We start from the raw sequence: 15,154 nt of genomic DNA on the forward strand, positions 1-15,154 counted from the left end.
ATTATAGACATTCATACAAAAAAACACACACACACATATATATATATATATATATATATATATATATATATATATATATATATATATATATATATATATATATATATATATATATATATATATATATATTGTTATGGTAAATAACTTTTTTAACCGCGGTCTCGGGGTCGACGCGGCTCATTCAGGAGTCCGAATGACGAGAATCTTGAGCGACGTGCCTCGAGTCCCTCTGGTGGTCGACCGCGGTGATATGGACGTCCCGTCAGGGGGAGAGCTCTGCTGCTCCGCCGGGGAAGAGGCAACCTCGTCTCGCACCTACACACTGGTCGGGTCGGAGGCTCGGCCCACCCCCTCCGACGATCAAGTTAGCGACGTGAAGAGGATCGTCCCCGAGGGAGTGCTCCTGTCTCCCCCCTTATTCGTTGAGAACTCTGGAATATTTGTAGTTGGGTTTGATGTTACCTGATGTGTCTGCCTGCAGGGGCAGGGTCGTACCTCTGATGGCGTTTGACATTACCGTCGGAGTAGCATAGAGAACCGAACTACCGCAGGGTATGAGTGACCCTCGGTCGACGTCTTTCTCTGCTTCGACTGAGTGTGCGAGGTCAGACGGTGGAGTCGTTGACCGAGAGCGGGAGACGTTGGCGCATGTCAAATCGGCGTTAATGGCCGCTTCCTTGAGCAGTGAGTCGTCTAAGTACGACTGATGTCGTGTCGTATTGCGTCAAATCTGTTTTTACTCTTATCATATATATATATATATATATATATATATATATATAGTATTTTATATATATATTATTTCAGAGGGAGAGAGAGAGTCATCCAATTCCCAAACGTGAGCTCGAGAAATCGTCTGCTTGTTGGAGAAATTATCATCCAAATCTCTGGTCGCTTTGCGCATGGATGATTCTTCCGATCAAGAAAAGGACGTCAATTCCTCGTCGTATCATCAAGAATGGGTTGAGTATGCATCTGTTTCTCGAGTCGCACTCCATAGTTTGTTTTCTGCCCTTCTTTTTCGTTGTGGATGATCCATGTCGATTTCAGAGGGACGATCTTTTGGCACGCAGAGCGCAGGAATCGCTTAAGAAAAAACTGGTTCTTGAAGATGATTTCGCGTGGGGAGTGCCCTCGCAAGGTTTGGCATCCGGGGATGGGTCAACGAGGGAGAAGCTCAAGTACATCGGAGGAGTTGATATAAGCTTCTTAAAGAAGGATCCTTCGGTGTCGTGCGGTGCTCTTGTGGTGCTGGATGCTGATACTATGGACGTTGTGCACGAAGAGTTTGAGGTTACCCGTCTGCAGGTTCCGTATGTTCCTGGCTTTCTTGCATTCAGAGAGGTATGCGCTTCTTCGGTGCTGTATTCTCATCAGTGATGCGTCATTTGTGTCTAATGTATTCTCTTGGCGTGCTTATTATGCAATTGAGGGGCTGTTCGCTGAGTGTCAGATTACAATGTAGTGAAGTACATGTTGCGAGTTCAAAGACTGCAGAATTATATGATTGTGAGGCTATCAGTTTATAGCGTGAATGCACTGTTTTACTTGCTATAAACCTTTCTTTGATAGCCTTGAAACATATGGAGAATCGCGCAAGAATAATAGCTTCAACATTGTTTGCCATATATTATTTCATCAAAAGGGCATGCAATGATCAATAAATCTCTTTAATTCGTTCTTGGACCTCTTTAATTTGCGAAATACACATTTTCTTAATATGGTTGTCCCTGAAGAAGTGGTCTGCTGACCTCTTTGCCCGACTTCTTCTCAGTTGGTTGTTTCCGAATTAGTATGACAGATGCTAACTATGACTGCTATGTTAGTTTCCGAATTAGTGGTCTGCTGACATAGTGAGCCAGATGCTAACTATGCCAAATATCTTTGTCTTGGTCGTTTCTTAATTCTTTCTTTCCATGACTGCTATGTTGTTGGCCCCTACTTGGACTTCTAGTCTGGACCATTCACTGTAAAGGCATTAATGCTTTATGAGAAAAATTGTTTACCCAGTCCTTGCTGGTGGCTTGTTGCATCTGAGATAGTAACTCTAGTTGCAACTGTACAAAACATCTCCACCTCTCTTTTAACTGTGGTTGTGCAATTCGAGTCTGATTTGTTCTAATCCCTTTGATACTGGGTAAAGAAAGAGAAAAGAATGGCATGAAAATATTGTCAGTTGAAAACCCTACTACTTTTCTTACATAAATTGTTTAATTTAAGCTAAGTTGGCTAAAAACAATTTCAGTTTGATGATTTTGCAACTGTGGTGTATACAATGTTTCCGACGTTGCAAATATCATATATGGGATGTGTCTATCTCTCTGTCATATATGTTGAAATTTACAAATCATTTTTTTGTGGTATTGCAGGCTCCAATGCTTCTGGGGCTTCTGAACAAAATGAAAGCAAATGCTCATCCTTTCTATCCTCAGGTAAACTCTCCAAGCACTGGCTTAGCCAAAAAAGTGATGAAACAATTAGTTGTCTGGATGTTACTGGTAAATAAGTTTGCCAGTTAAGAATTTTATAATGCAGTCTTAATCATGGCAATATGGCAAATAATTTATTATATATTCTTGAAACACCACATTTGAAAGTTGGGTATAATCAAATCATAAAGACCAGGAATACGTATTTATTATAACTGCAAAGATCATATTGGACATTAAATGGGTTTGATAGGTAACCGTGTCATATCTATTGGACTGGAGAAATTTGATGGCTTGTCTCTTGGGAGGTATGGAGTGATAGCTGCAAGAATTACATGTTTTCTGACCCATCCTCCAACCAATGAATGCATGAACAGATAATAGCTTGTATGCAACTTTGATTTAACCAACATTTCGTTTTGGATTAATGATCGATGTATCAAGTGTCAACAACTAAAATCATGCCCTGCCCATCAATTTAATATATTATATGGTGTCCAGAATTCTTTTTTCAAACTAGAATCTTGCAGTTGCATTTCAGATGAGTATGATATCACCTTTTACTCTAGGATTAACTGTTGCATCTGTTGTAAATTAGAATGAAGGTATCTTATGCTTTTTTGTAAAAGAACCTTTTGAAGCTGATAAGAAAGCATATAGGTAATGAAATCCTTAATGGCCATAATTCCATTGATTCTGATTTTGTCTAGAAGCTTATATCTCTGTAGTAATAACAGCACAACTGTTTCATGTGTTTACTATTGCCACTATCTGATTTGTCACCGCAACTGAAACTTTCAAACTATAAGATTCTTGATTCTGTATTGATTTTTGCAGTTACTGATGGTTGATGGCAATGGATTGCTTCATCCTCGAGGTAAGTTTCATTATGCATTACCTTGTCATGCGCTTCACTGCAACTACGATATACACTTAAAAACTCAGTAGTTAAAGGTAGTTCATTTGACGTATGCCAGTATCTCATTCAAATAATTAGCAATCTTGCAGCAACTCTGGCTGTATAAACTAATTCTTATGTGAATATATTCATTCAGCTGCAACTTATGTTATTCTCTGTATTCCTTTTTGTAACTGTCTTTTGTTATAAAAGGTCACATGGGATGCGGAGCTAGAGCTCACAAAGAATGAACTATAATACCCTGATTTGTTTTTTCTTGCTTTAATAAATGGTGCCATGGCACATTAACTTTTTTCCCTTTTGTTTTGGGTGACTGAGTGATTTTGCAGCTTCATTAACTGATTTTGCATATAATAATCCATTACGCATTCTATATACTCTGCACGGAATCCTAAGTTTAGAACACTACTCAGGTCTTGGTCTAGCTTGTCATCTTGGGATCCTGGCTAATCTTCCAACTATTGGAATCGGGAAAAATGTAAGTAAAAAGAGCTCCTTTCTTAAAACTCCCTTCTTCTTAAAATTTTCCAGAGCATAACTATAATTGCAGGTGATAATAAGAGTTTAAGACTTTTTCAGTCATTCACAAAGAGTAATCTATTAGTCATCCATCTTTTAAACATGCAAAGAGATCATAAATGTTATTCCTCATAGTGTTGTTAGGCTGGTTAGAGCATAAGTCATGGTTGAACTTTGGTTCATGGTTTAAGTTTACTTACTAAACTACTCGGTCAACCTATTGATTGGTTGATCCATATCCTGTACCAAATAAATGTCCATGGAAAAAGGTGCAAGATGTTTATTCTATACCATTGTTTGTAATGGCATCAAAACATTTTTAAACGAATGGATCTGCTGTTGGCTGGTATTGTACACTTTGATCAGAGCTATCTTCTGCTTACTCATGCTAGTTCCAGACCTTTCTACTAAGGCTGTTGATCACAAAAAATATGCAATTGTTCATGTAAATCATGTGTTTTTTGTTATTTTAATGAGTGTGTCTCTTATAGTTGCATCATGTTGACGGACTAACTCAGTCTGCGGTGCGACAAAGTTTAGAAGCAAGAGAAAACTATGACAAGGATCTGATCTTCTTAACTGGAAAGTCTGGGAAAACTTGGGGAGTGGTAAGAACATTGAGATCATTACAAAACACTAAATGTACTCCAATTGTTTTTCTCTCTGTTTATCTTTATCTCCTCTAGGTTAGATACCTTAAGTAAACATGCATTTACTGCTTACTAAAGGATTCTTTTGCAGTTTCAGTATTTTGAAAAAGATAAAATTCATAACTGCAAATTTTCCTACTTTAATTAACACTATGACAAATTATGGAAGCTGACCACGTTAGGTTACCAACCAAATGTTTTGGTGGGATGTCGGTACACCACTTCTTTCCTACATGCTTCATTGAAATGTAGGACCACTAAGTACGCACTGCAATTTGATCCCTTGGATTAAGGGTGGGACTGGATGAGAAACAGAATGGTTAGCTATATTTGTATCTGTGGCACAAAACTCTCCGAAGTCATGATGTCCATTTTCAGATTTTTTTTCTTCAATTTATCACTTTGAATTCATATTAGCATCATGGTATTGATTGCATACCACATGCCTGCATCTTTTGAACACAAACGAGTTATTATAGATGATTAGCATATGAATCAAAATTAATACTTATAATCCATTTGGCATTGCAAAAGAAAAAGGGTAAAAGAAGAGAAATGGGAGGGAAAAACAGAGGAACTGGAAAGACACATACTTGGTAGTGTGCCCTTCGCACCTTACCAGATTTTGCTGGTCCATCACTGCATTTGCTTAAGCTTCTAATATTAGGTTATAATAAACCTATTCGCAATAATAAAATATGTAACAACACACAAAAGAAGTGGTAGGTTTTAGTGACAACAATATTTACTAGTGTTTGATTTCTGTACCAGTTTGGGATCTAACCAGTAAGTACTGCTAGGTATAGTACCAGGCAGTATTCAGCAAGTAATTTTAGGTACCATCAGGACCAGGCAGAATTTAAATCATTGTTTCAATCTTTTGTCTGTTGTTTATGTAATCTATCAAGCAATTTTTTTCTGATCAAGTAAACTTTAATGGTCTTTATAACATTTCTATTCTTGTTTTGTTATCCCAGTGTGCTATCCAGTAAATTAGTTCGGAAGACATGTTTCTACCATATATGATTTAAACAAGAAGCAGTTTTACCATGCATCTTGTTTTTACAAAGTAAATCCTGATAAAGTTCTTAATACTGGGGTGCCATGGGAAATGTTTGGTTCTAGGCTTCATAAACAAGATATATATTCTGTTGATGCAATGTCCTGCAATCATAAAAGTTCGGTGCCTAGATCTTTGAGAATTTGCTAGTCTCCTCAATGGACCACTTTTATTTTTTTAGGCAATGCGATCCATTCTTGGGTCATCAAAACCTATTTATGTGTCAATTGGTCATCGGATATCACTTGATTCTGCCATTAGCATCGTCAAAACATGCTGCAAATATCGCATTCCTGAGCCAATTCGACAGGTAAACTTCTGATTTTTGAAATAATGAACATGGTTCCTTACTTTCTTCATTGATCTTCTTCTACACTGTTTAGTTTCAGGATTTGCTGAAGTTGGAATAACTTGATTCATGATCCCAATTGTATCATTCTGAGTGCAGTTTTGTTGTTATAATAATCTTTTACCATGTAGGTGTTATACAAAAATGATTTCCATGACTAGATAGAGGTATTTGTCAGGGTGATAAGACAGCCTTCTAATTGGTCTAGATTATTGTAATCTTGGACTGTCAGATTCTGTACAATCGTTTTTCTCTTTTTGATATTTCATAGATCGGTCTGATCTTAGCATGGGCAATATGTCGACTTGTAATTTTGTAGGCTGATATAAGATCCAAGATGTTCCTTCAGAAGTTCAAAGGACTGTAGACCTTGGTATGATGATCTTCTCTTCTATTTTGTTTTTTCTTTGTTTTCCTTTTCTGAGATTTTCAGATGTGGAAAATAATAAAATTAACACATTTGTGGGGCTTTTATAGATCACCTGTTGTTTAGTTCTGCTCTTTAAAGTTGCTAGCTAGTTTAAACTTCCAAACTGTGATATGCATATTATGTTATATCTTCATCCTTCTGTGTTAGTGGTCATCTGTTGATCTTTCTTATTTGTTATTTCATTATGATTAACCAATATCTGTATTGTTCGGTGTTAATTATTACCTTACGACACGCACCACTAAATCAGCCATAAGATAGAGAACTTATTTATGATACACACATATCTGTTCCTGTAACTAAAATAGATAGAATGTCTCTATTCTTGGACTTTTTGAGTGGTTCTCTTTGGGTTTATGATGTAATTAGTATCAACTATCTAGATTCTATAATTCTCCAGCTTGTTACCACTAAATAGGGAAAAGTCTGCTTTTTCTTCTTTGTATGTCCTTACCAGTTTATCAGATTATGCATAGATGTATAAGAAATGTAATTTTACTGATTAAACATGATAATTTGCTTCACCTTTGTAAATCGAATAAACAAATGATGAGTCGAACCTGCAAAAGGTGCTTGGAACCCGTCGAGAGGATACTTATCGCAAATTTATGGATGAATTATCGGATTTAACAGAATAGAACATGTGCAACAGTGCAAGTACATTCTAGATTCTCAACCTTATGCAAATCTTCAGGCTCCTCTCTTATTACTAAGTCTATTGTACATGATTGACCATAGTAAAAACAGATGCTGCTCCTCCTCGGATTCTTGGTCAGTCTTTATTTATTTAATCTTTTAGATTTAGTATCTCATCTGATACCCTCCAGCACAAGCATGCTATTTTTATTCTTCTATTGCAGGTCATAAGTTGGACACCAAGGCCATCTATCTATCAGAGGCATCAAGAGGGCATGAAGACCTACCTACGCTTAGAAAGAACTCTTTCCAACATGAAGGCTTAGCTCAATTGGACCTTTTCTTGTTCGACAACGACGATGCGATGATTTTTTTTATGTGAAGGCATAGCTCAAAGGTAACTTTTAAGATGAATTTTCAGTTTGGAGGATAAGCTCAAATGAAAATACATGGCAATCAAGGGAAACTCCCATCAATCAAAGCTGAGTCAGTTGCTGCTGTTCATGATCATATTAGCAGGTTGTCAATGTTCTTTTTTAGCACTGTGAGCAGTCATTTTTGTTGTTATTATTAGTATCACCATAAATGCAAAGATGAGGATGAAAAAGAGACATCTTTGGTTCAAACAATTAAATATATTTTCAACAACATTTTTCTCAAGGGGCAAAATTTACACTGCAGAATGGGGCAAAGATTATATATTTGTTATGAAAGGAAGGCAGGCAGGCAGGCAACGTAAACAACTTTTCTTTATTCATACATGTGTATATAAACAATATTATGTAGTTTGAATTATTTATGCTTCGAATATTATTCTATCTATTGATATGATAGATAAGCATACCAAATTCACTCACCAAATGTTGAAGATTCAAGACCTTGTCAATTGGATCTCCTTCTAAATTGTATCAAAACATCAACATAAAATCTTAGTATCAAAACTCCAAAAAAAAAGAAAAAAATAACTGAACTAACGAGATGATGAATATGTGCTAAAGTTGACATTGGTGGAAACATCAACATGCACCGTTGACCATATTCCAACTAGAAAGATTGGACAAGCTGCATATAATCAGCTTCAGGTTTCACTGTTTCACGCAAACACAGATAGCATGACGACAGAGCAAGCATGCTGGGAATCTGAGCTATTATAATGGCAGATGGGCAAAAAACACAATTCACTACCAACCATAAGGTTTCTCCAGAGCTGATCCAGCAATGTTTCGTCAATAAAATGATCAGATGCAGCATCTTAAAAAGCTAGCTTATTGAAAAAAGTTAAAAAGGGTCTCATAAAGGCAGTTCCCCACTGTCGGCAATCACGACTTCGCTTTTAGGTGATCCATTCTGCTTCCCTTCTGCTTCAATCTTGTACACCACATCCATGCCCGATAGAACTTTCCCAAAAACAACGTGTTTACCATCCAACCTGCAGAAGAAAAAAGGCCACAAATCAGTAAATACTTACCTATTATAGTCGTTGAATGCGACTGCACTGCATGACAATTACCAGCTAGTTGTCACAGTTGTGATGAAAAACTGAGATCCGTTGGTATCACGGCCAGCATTTGCCATTGACAGGAATCCTACAACAATAAATAAATAAAGCAGTGTCATTTTCTTTCTTTTGGCAATGCACACAAGAATAGGAGCCTAGCAAATGCATTTTTTTAAGTGGATAGATGATATGTTATTCGTGCTACCTGGCCCGGTGTGTTTGAGCTTGAAGTTTTCGTCAGCAAATGTCATGCCATAAATAGATTCTCCACCCCTTCCATCTCCATGTGTGAAGTCACCTCCTTGGATCATAAAGCTGGGTATTATTCTGTGAAAAGTACTCCCCTTGAAGTGAAGAGCTTTCCCGCTCTTGCCAACACCTTTCTCACCTGTGAATAAAAGCATATAAGCGGCATGAGTTGCCATAGACGGAGTATTTTGACGTACAATACGCTTTAAACTATGAATTTAAAGTTCTTCAATCAGTACAGATGGCTATTCCAGAATCAATGTTTATCTAGTCTCAAAGGTGCCAAGCATGACTCAGACATCACTTGGTGTATCGGAGAACCTAAATTTTGCTTTATACCATGATAATGGATGTGTAATATCTCTTTTTTCAGAAAGAGATAATTTTTGTTTTGAGACCCAAAAAAGATGTTCGATATTTTCATAAGAGATACAATCTGCTCTCATGGTCATTAATTATCATACATATTGGTTAAATCATTTCATGCATTTTAGAAGTGACTGTATTTGGACAAAGAGGAAAACGTCTCTCTGTTCTGTTTCTTCTCACATCCTTTTCATCACTTAGCATTTATAGCAACATCTTTACTATCTTAAAAAGGAAAAAAACACAGTTTTAATTGTTTGCAATGATCGGTTATATTCACATACTTTCATTTGATCATTTTGCCAGTGTGGTTGTAGAAAACAGCTTGTTACAGCCTCTATGTTTTTGATAGCATATACTGAGACCAGTTTTCATTATTTTCGGCAAATAAATACCAGAAGAAAGAAAGAATATCACTGTTACTGAAAGAAAACAGTTTCTTTAACAAATCAAACCACAAGCTAGCAGTTAAATCAACTGAGACAAGCTTAAGCATTGTAAAGAAAATACAAGCATACCTGTGCATAGAGCTCGGAAGTTTTCTGTAGGAGCAACAAACCAAAGAAAAAAGAAAAAGAGAAGAGGAACAAAGTTAGATGTTCTTTTTTACATATTAAAATAACATATCAGAAAGTAAAAAGTAAAAAGTAAAAAAGAAAAAACTTAATAGGAAGACACATAATGAACATGAAAAACTATAAATCCAACAAGATCAGCATTTATTTAAAAGACAGTACCTGCTGTCTTAGGCACAGTTTTTCCGAAAAGACCCATAACTATGCGACCTGGTAGAATTAGACATCCATTCAATTAACATTAATGACAACACACTATCACTTCATAGTCAAATCTCAGCAGCAACATAACAATAAAAATGGTATAATGCATATTGTTCATTCAAATACTAATGAAAGAGTATTAGTACAAGAACAAAAAATCATTGATAGAACACCAACACTGAACCTCAGATCTTGCATCCTATCAATCATATGGAGTTAAGTATGCTCATGAGCAAAGCAACACCATAAAACAACAGTAGGATAAAAGTCATCATCCAAGCAGATCATTTAAGACGACATTCAGATAAACATAGCAATGCCATCAATATAGTTGCAAAGTGGACAACATAGTCATCAGGAAAGCACTTATATTCATTCTGACAATAAAAATCAAAGCTTTCAACAAAAGACATTAGCTCAACTTCAAAAGTCACCTATTTTTGCTTCAATCAATGTTAAGAATAATCTACAGCTAAGATCATTACCAGCAGGCTTTCCACCGATCTCAACATCAAAGTAGACCTTGTGTGATACTTCCTTTGAACTTCCCTTAGATTCTTTAGCCTGAAATAATGTTCAAAACAAAAAAGAAAAGAAAATTAAGAAAAGATAACCAACATGGAACTGAGAATCGTCTTCTATAGCAAATAGCACATCTTAAACACAGTAGTAAGAGGACGCAGGCAGGACTTCAATAGACCAACAACTCGTCATCGATTCCTGAGTCGTCACAAGGGACTTGTTCGATTCGAACACTGCGGGCGATGATCCAACAACTAATTCAAGAACGAATGACGGGACGAATGAATGAACGCATATAAGAACCTGGACGAGGACGAGGACGATCGCAACGATGAGTAGTAGGAAGCACCGCATCGACGCCGCCGCGGCCGCTGCCATCTCTGTGGTCTTCTCTCTCTCTAGCTTGTGATCCGAGATCTGTGCGTCGAGCCCACCGAACGGCCTTTCACTCGTCAGAACCCTAAGTCACGTGGATAGCACCTGAAGAAACCACGTGGCGTCGGCCAATGGGAATGCAGTCCGCTAGTTGGGATGGGCACGTGTCACAACATCTGACGTCGCTGTTTCGGACTGTGCATAAGAATTGGATTAGATTATAATGTTGGGATTAAAGGAGTTGTTAAGGTGAATTAATAGGTCATTAGGGCTGGTAATGAGTTCGGCTTAAATGGGACCCATTAAGGGAGCCAATGATGGGCCGAGCTCGCCGAGCCTCACAAAACCCTCGACGCTGTTCTTCATCCCTGAGCCGTCGACCTCCTCCCCCTGGTCGACACCGCCGCCGCCAGACCTCCCCTTCCTTGTCCTTGATGCCACCGCCGCTTGCTGCTTCTCCACGAGATCGACGCATCCTGCGGCGGTGGATTTCCCTGCTCCCTATTTGAGATCAACGCTTCTTGAAGCCGCCGAGACCGCCGGAGCCTCCTTCTTCTCCTCATATGCTGCCCGAAGTTGCTGATTCCCAATCCGATTCGTCCACATTGATAGGTACTCCTCCACCTCTTCTTCCCCTTCCACTATTCGCTCTCCTTTCCTTCTTAAAAATGTTAGATGATCTGTCGATCACCTGTTGGTGATCTGCTTAATATGAGCTTTTGCTGGTCATCGCGTCGTTTTGTCCTTGGAATTTTTGGTGTTTTTATGATTCGAACTTGGTTTAAGGGATGGGGAGATAACCAAGGGAGGTAGAGGATTTGGTTGTGGCGGGGGATGGGGCGAGAGAAGGGCGAGGAGGAAGAAGATGAGGGGAGGAGAGGAGGTAACGAACGTGGGTGTGGTGGTGATGCTGGTGGGCACCAGTTCTTGGATCGAAGCAAAGTTAGGATTCTGCTCTGTGATAATGATCCCAAGAGTTCGCAAGAGGTTCTTCAGCTCCTCTACAAGTGCTCCTACCAAGGTATGGCTCTCTGGTCTCTTCCTTTGCACATACGGCACACACAAGCAGCTTTGTTGCATCCATGTTTTTCCATTAAAGCCTTTGTTTGGTAGCAATTAAGAATACAAAAAGATAGCTCTTTCTGCAATTGAATCCGTTGTTCAGAAGGAAAAAAAATGTTTTTGTTAGAAATTTGTCTATTTTTTGGGATAGCTATTTCTGCAATTGAATCTGTTGTTCATAAGGAAAAAGATGTGTTTGCTAGAAATTCTGTTTATGTTTTTTCTTCAATTGTTGATCTTTACTCTTCTATTCGACCAATCACGAGGGAATCATTATCATTGCCAACTCACAATCATTCTTTCAAAAAAAATGTGGTCTATGTAGTTACCTGTTATTTGTTTTGTTATTCTGTTTATGTGCTAAGATTTTTTTAAAATCTTTTCTTCAACTTAATGGTTGAGTACTCAAGTCATTATTGGACTCACTTTTGATATGGTAATGTTTCTGATAGTTTGTCTCTTTTTCTTTCATATGGTAATGTTTCTGATAGATTGTCTCTTTTTCTTTCATATGGTAATGTTTCTGATAGAATAGATGGTACCACTTTTTTTCTTTCGCAAGCTCTAGTGAACAACATCTAGCTGATTGAACTTGTCATGCTCCAGTAACTTCTGTGAAATCTGCCAAGCGGGTGATTGATGTGCTTAATGCCCAAGGGTCAGAAATCGACATCATTCTTGCAGAAGTTGAGCTTCCGATGGCCAAAGGTTTGAAGATGATGAAGTATATAGCAAGGAATAAGGAGTTGAGGCACATTCCTATAATAAGTGAGCTTATTGAGATTTAGCTATTGCTTTTGCTCCTTTTGTAGGACATCATTAGATTCTTATTCTTCCTTCTCATTTCTTTTCTAGTGATGTCTGCTCAAGATGAGGTTTCGATTGTTGTGAAGTGTTTGCAACTTGGAGCAGCTGATTATCTTGTGAAACCATTGCGCATGAATGAATTGTTGAATCTTTGGACCCACATGTGGAGAAGAAGGCGCATGGTAGTGCTCGACATGAGCTTCCTTGATTTTTACTACTTAAGACGTGTATGTAATTGTATTTTGTTTTACCAGCTTGGTTTGACAGAGAAGGATGTCTTCAGCCATGATTTAGAAATATCATTGTCAGATCCTAGCGATGTCAACACAAGTAGTACAATTCTTATCTCGGATAACACTGATGACCAACTCGATGTGGTTGCGAATCCAGAATTAAACTTGTCAAATCATCCAGAATGTGAGGTAAGATCATTGAGGAGCTTGTTGTTGGTAAGAAACTAGCCTGCAGGCTCTTTTGACATTCTTTGTCTTCATTTCATCAGTGTCACATTCTGTTACAGTGCATCAGGGTTATTTCATTTGCATGATTCTAGATGCTTGCAAAAATACCATGATTTGTCATATTTTTTATTCTATGGATCAAAACAATATAAGTAATGTGGACTAACATTGATCTTTCTTGTATTTTCTAGTCTAATGTCTCTCCTGTAGGGCCTGCCTGCAATATTGATTTGGATGATGCACAATATATTCCAAGGAATAATGATCGTGCAGGTTGCTACTCCTGTGTTTTTACAGTTCTATATCATTTTCTTTCTACACTGCACTCCTGTAGGTATCTTCTCTGATTTTTCTCAAGAAACTATTTTCTTTTGCTAGTAATTGCAAGTGGAATAGTCTCATTACCAAAGAAGATTGAGTTCAAGGTTGGCAGATCTTCTGCGTTTTTGACATATGTTAACTCAAATGCACCAAGCAAAATCCCACATCTTGCTATCGACACAAATTCTGCTCCATCAAAATCCTTGAATTATGAAGGAAGCCCTCTTGCAGGAGGCAATATGGAGGGATACAACAACAAATTGGTGCAGGAAAACTACACTAGTGGAAATGTCTCTGTGACCAGAGAGAATATATGCAATACGAAGGACTTCGAAACACTACCAGAGTGTCCTGTACCATATCCATCTTCTTCCACTGAGCAGAATGAGGGTACTGATGTTTCTGGTGTTCCACCTGTCTTCTCTTTTCCATTTTATTACCCAGGGGTGATGAATCAGAATATAATGTCTTCACCTGGGCAGACGTTTCAAGGTAGCTTGAATGATGTGCAAGCACACCCTGCACCAGCAATGGTACCTCAGTATGCTGTTGTTCCATACATGCCTCTGATGCCATCATTCCCATGCCAGCCATTGGGCACAAATCCGCAATCAAGTCATATGGCTGCACCAAGTATGTGGTCTTCGATGACCAGCTCATCCACACCTGAAGTGAAATCTGGTCGAACAGAAAGAAGGGCGGCGGCACTAGTCAAGTTCAGGCAGAAAAGAAAGGAAAGATGTTTTGATAAGAAAATTAGGTATGCAAAACGGAAGCGACTTGCAGAGAAAAGGCCAAGAGTTCGAGGGCAGTTTGTGAAGCAAGTGGACAATGTAGATCTGAGTCACGATATTTCTAGTGGTGATGGTGATTCTGAGGACGATGAAGCTGATGAACCCACATCCAGGGAACTTGAACTTATTTCTTCTCCAGAACAGAATGCTTCCTATTGATAGAGTGAAGCTAGCAATCGTACCATGGACTGATGGTGCTTATGATATAGGGTAACAGTCTGCATTCAGGCTGCACATTGATCATAGACTGCTGGTGCTTACGATATACTATAGGGTAACAGTCTGCATTCGGACGCCACATTGATCATGAACCGTGTGCTGCTGCGGCAAATATGTTCAAAAAATTTATCACAGAAGAAATTTGTGATGTTGATAACTCGAGGCATCAAAGGCATTGAGGCAGTGTTGTTGATTAATCTTTTTGCATAGAAACAAGAAATCATTGGTTGGAAATTATGTTTGATAGAAGTAGGTGTTTCTCATATTACAATCCACCATGTTCAAAAGCTGTAATACTAATATATATGAAAGTTTATTGTGCATTCTTGAACACCATGATGCATTTATATATATTTAATTCCTTAAACTGTGTGTACATTTAATTCTCAGCAAAGAGTTTTTAGGAGGCAATTCATGCGTCCCAATTTTAACAGAGTATTACTCTTTGTTCCAAAGTCGATCCTATGTGACAGTACACTCATTCACATGGTAATCACATTGAAGCAAAAATGTTCATCAAAATATATTGGAGAACATTTTTTATAGTATTATTTTTCCATACAAAGAGGAACAAATTTAGCATGGACCAATTTGATAGAGAACATTAATGCAACATTTATTTGGTCCTATGAAATTAATTGAAAAAGCCCCCTATTAGTCCAAGAAATCATTCTAAATTTTTGAACTTACACCTATAAATTGATTTCGG

General features: G+C 37.9%; 3 protein-coding genes across 11 annotated transcripts; 2 read left to right on the top strand and 1 right to left on the bottom strand.

The window, feature by feature from the left end:
• The first annotated feature begins 796 nt into the window (after positions 1-796).
• On the top strand, positions 797-7,652 carry LOC135582072 (uncharacterized). 9 transcript variants are annotated; one of them, XR_010491700.1, is made up of 9 exons: positions 799-962; positions 1,051-1,344; positions 2,370-2,432; positions 3,267-3,306; positions 3,762-3,826; positions 4,359-4,475; positions 5,759-5,887; positions 6,246-7,127; positions 7,217-7,652. XR_010491700.1 is itself a non-coding variant. In XM_065128107.1 (9 exons), exons 1-8 carry the CDS (start codon positions 903-905, stop codon positions 6,291-6,293), a joined length of 816 nt encoding a protein of 271 aa, XP_064984179.1. In that variant the 5' UTR covers positions 799-902; the 3' UTR covers positions 6,294-6,299; positions 6,926-7,652. The 9 variants fall into 9 exon arrangements, 8 of the variants coding, with proteins under 8 accessions (XP_018675379.2, XP_064984182.1, XP_064984179.1 ...); XM_065128107.1 differs by having other exon boundaries at positions 6,246-6,299; positions 6,926-7,652; XM_065128106.1 differs by having other exon boundaries at positions 6,246-6,299.
• A 470-nt stretch (positions 7,653-8,122) lies between these two features.
• Positions 8,123-10,851, bottom strand: LOC104000163 (peptidyl-prolyl cis-trans isomerase CYP20-1). The gene is made up of 7 exons (XM_009422141.3): positions 10,710-10,851; positions 10,370-10,448; positions 9,843-9,890; positions 9,624-9,647; positions 8,696-8,878; positions 8,503-8,578; positions 8,123-8,421 (listed from the first exon to the last, which is right to left on the bottom strand). The coding sequence occupies exons 1-7, from the start codon at positions 10,782-10,784 to the stop codon at positions 8,283-8,285; spliced, it is 624 nt and encodes a 207-aa protein (XP_009420416.2). The 5' UTR covers positions 10,785-10,851; the 3' UTR covers positions 8,123-8,282.
• Positions 10,852-11,104: 253 nt separating this feature from the next.
• LOC135624473 (two-component response regulator-like PRR1) lies at positions 11,105-14,778 on the top strand. The gene is made up of 7 exons (XM_065128112.1): positions 11,105-11,393; positions 11,568-11,802; positions 12,450-12,611; positions 12,699-12,832; positions 12,905-13,072; positions 13,303-13,384; positions 13,490-14,778. Exons 2-7 carry the CDS (start codon positions 11,616-11,618, stop codon positions 14,383-14,385), a joined length of 1,629 nt encoding a protein of 542 aa, XP_064984184.1. The 5' UTR covers positions 11,105-11,393; positions 11,568-11,615; the 3' UTR covers positions 14,386-14,778.
• Positions 14,779-15,154: the final 376 nt, after the last annotated feature.

Source organism: Musa acuminata, chromosome BXJ2-10, assembly GCF_036884655.1.
Source record: "Musa acuminata AAA Group cultivar baxijiao chromosome BXJ2-10, Cavendish_Baxijiao_AAA, whole genome shotgun sequence".
NCBI lineage: Eukaryota > Viridiplantae > Streptophyta > Magnoliopsida > Zingiberales > Musaceae > Musa > Musa acuminata.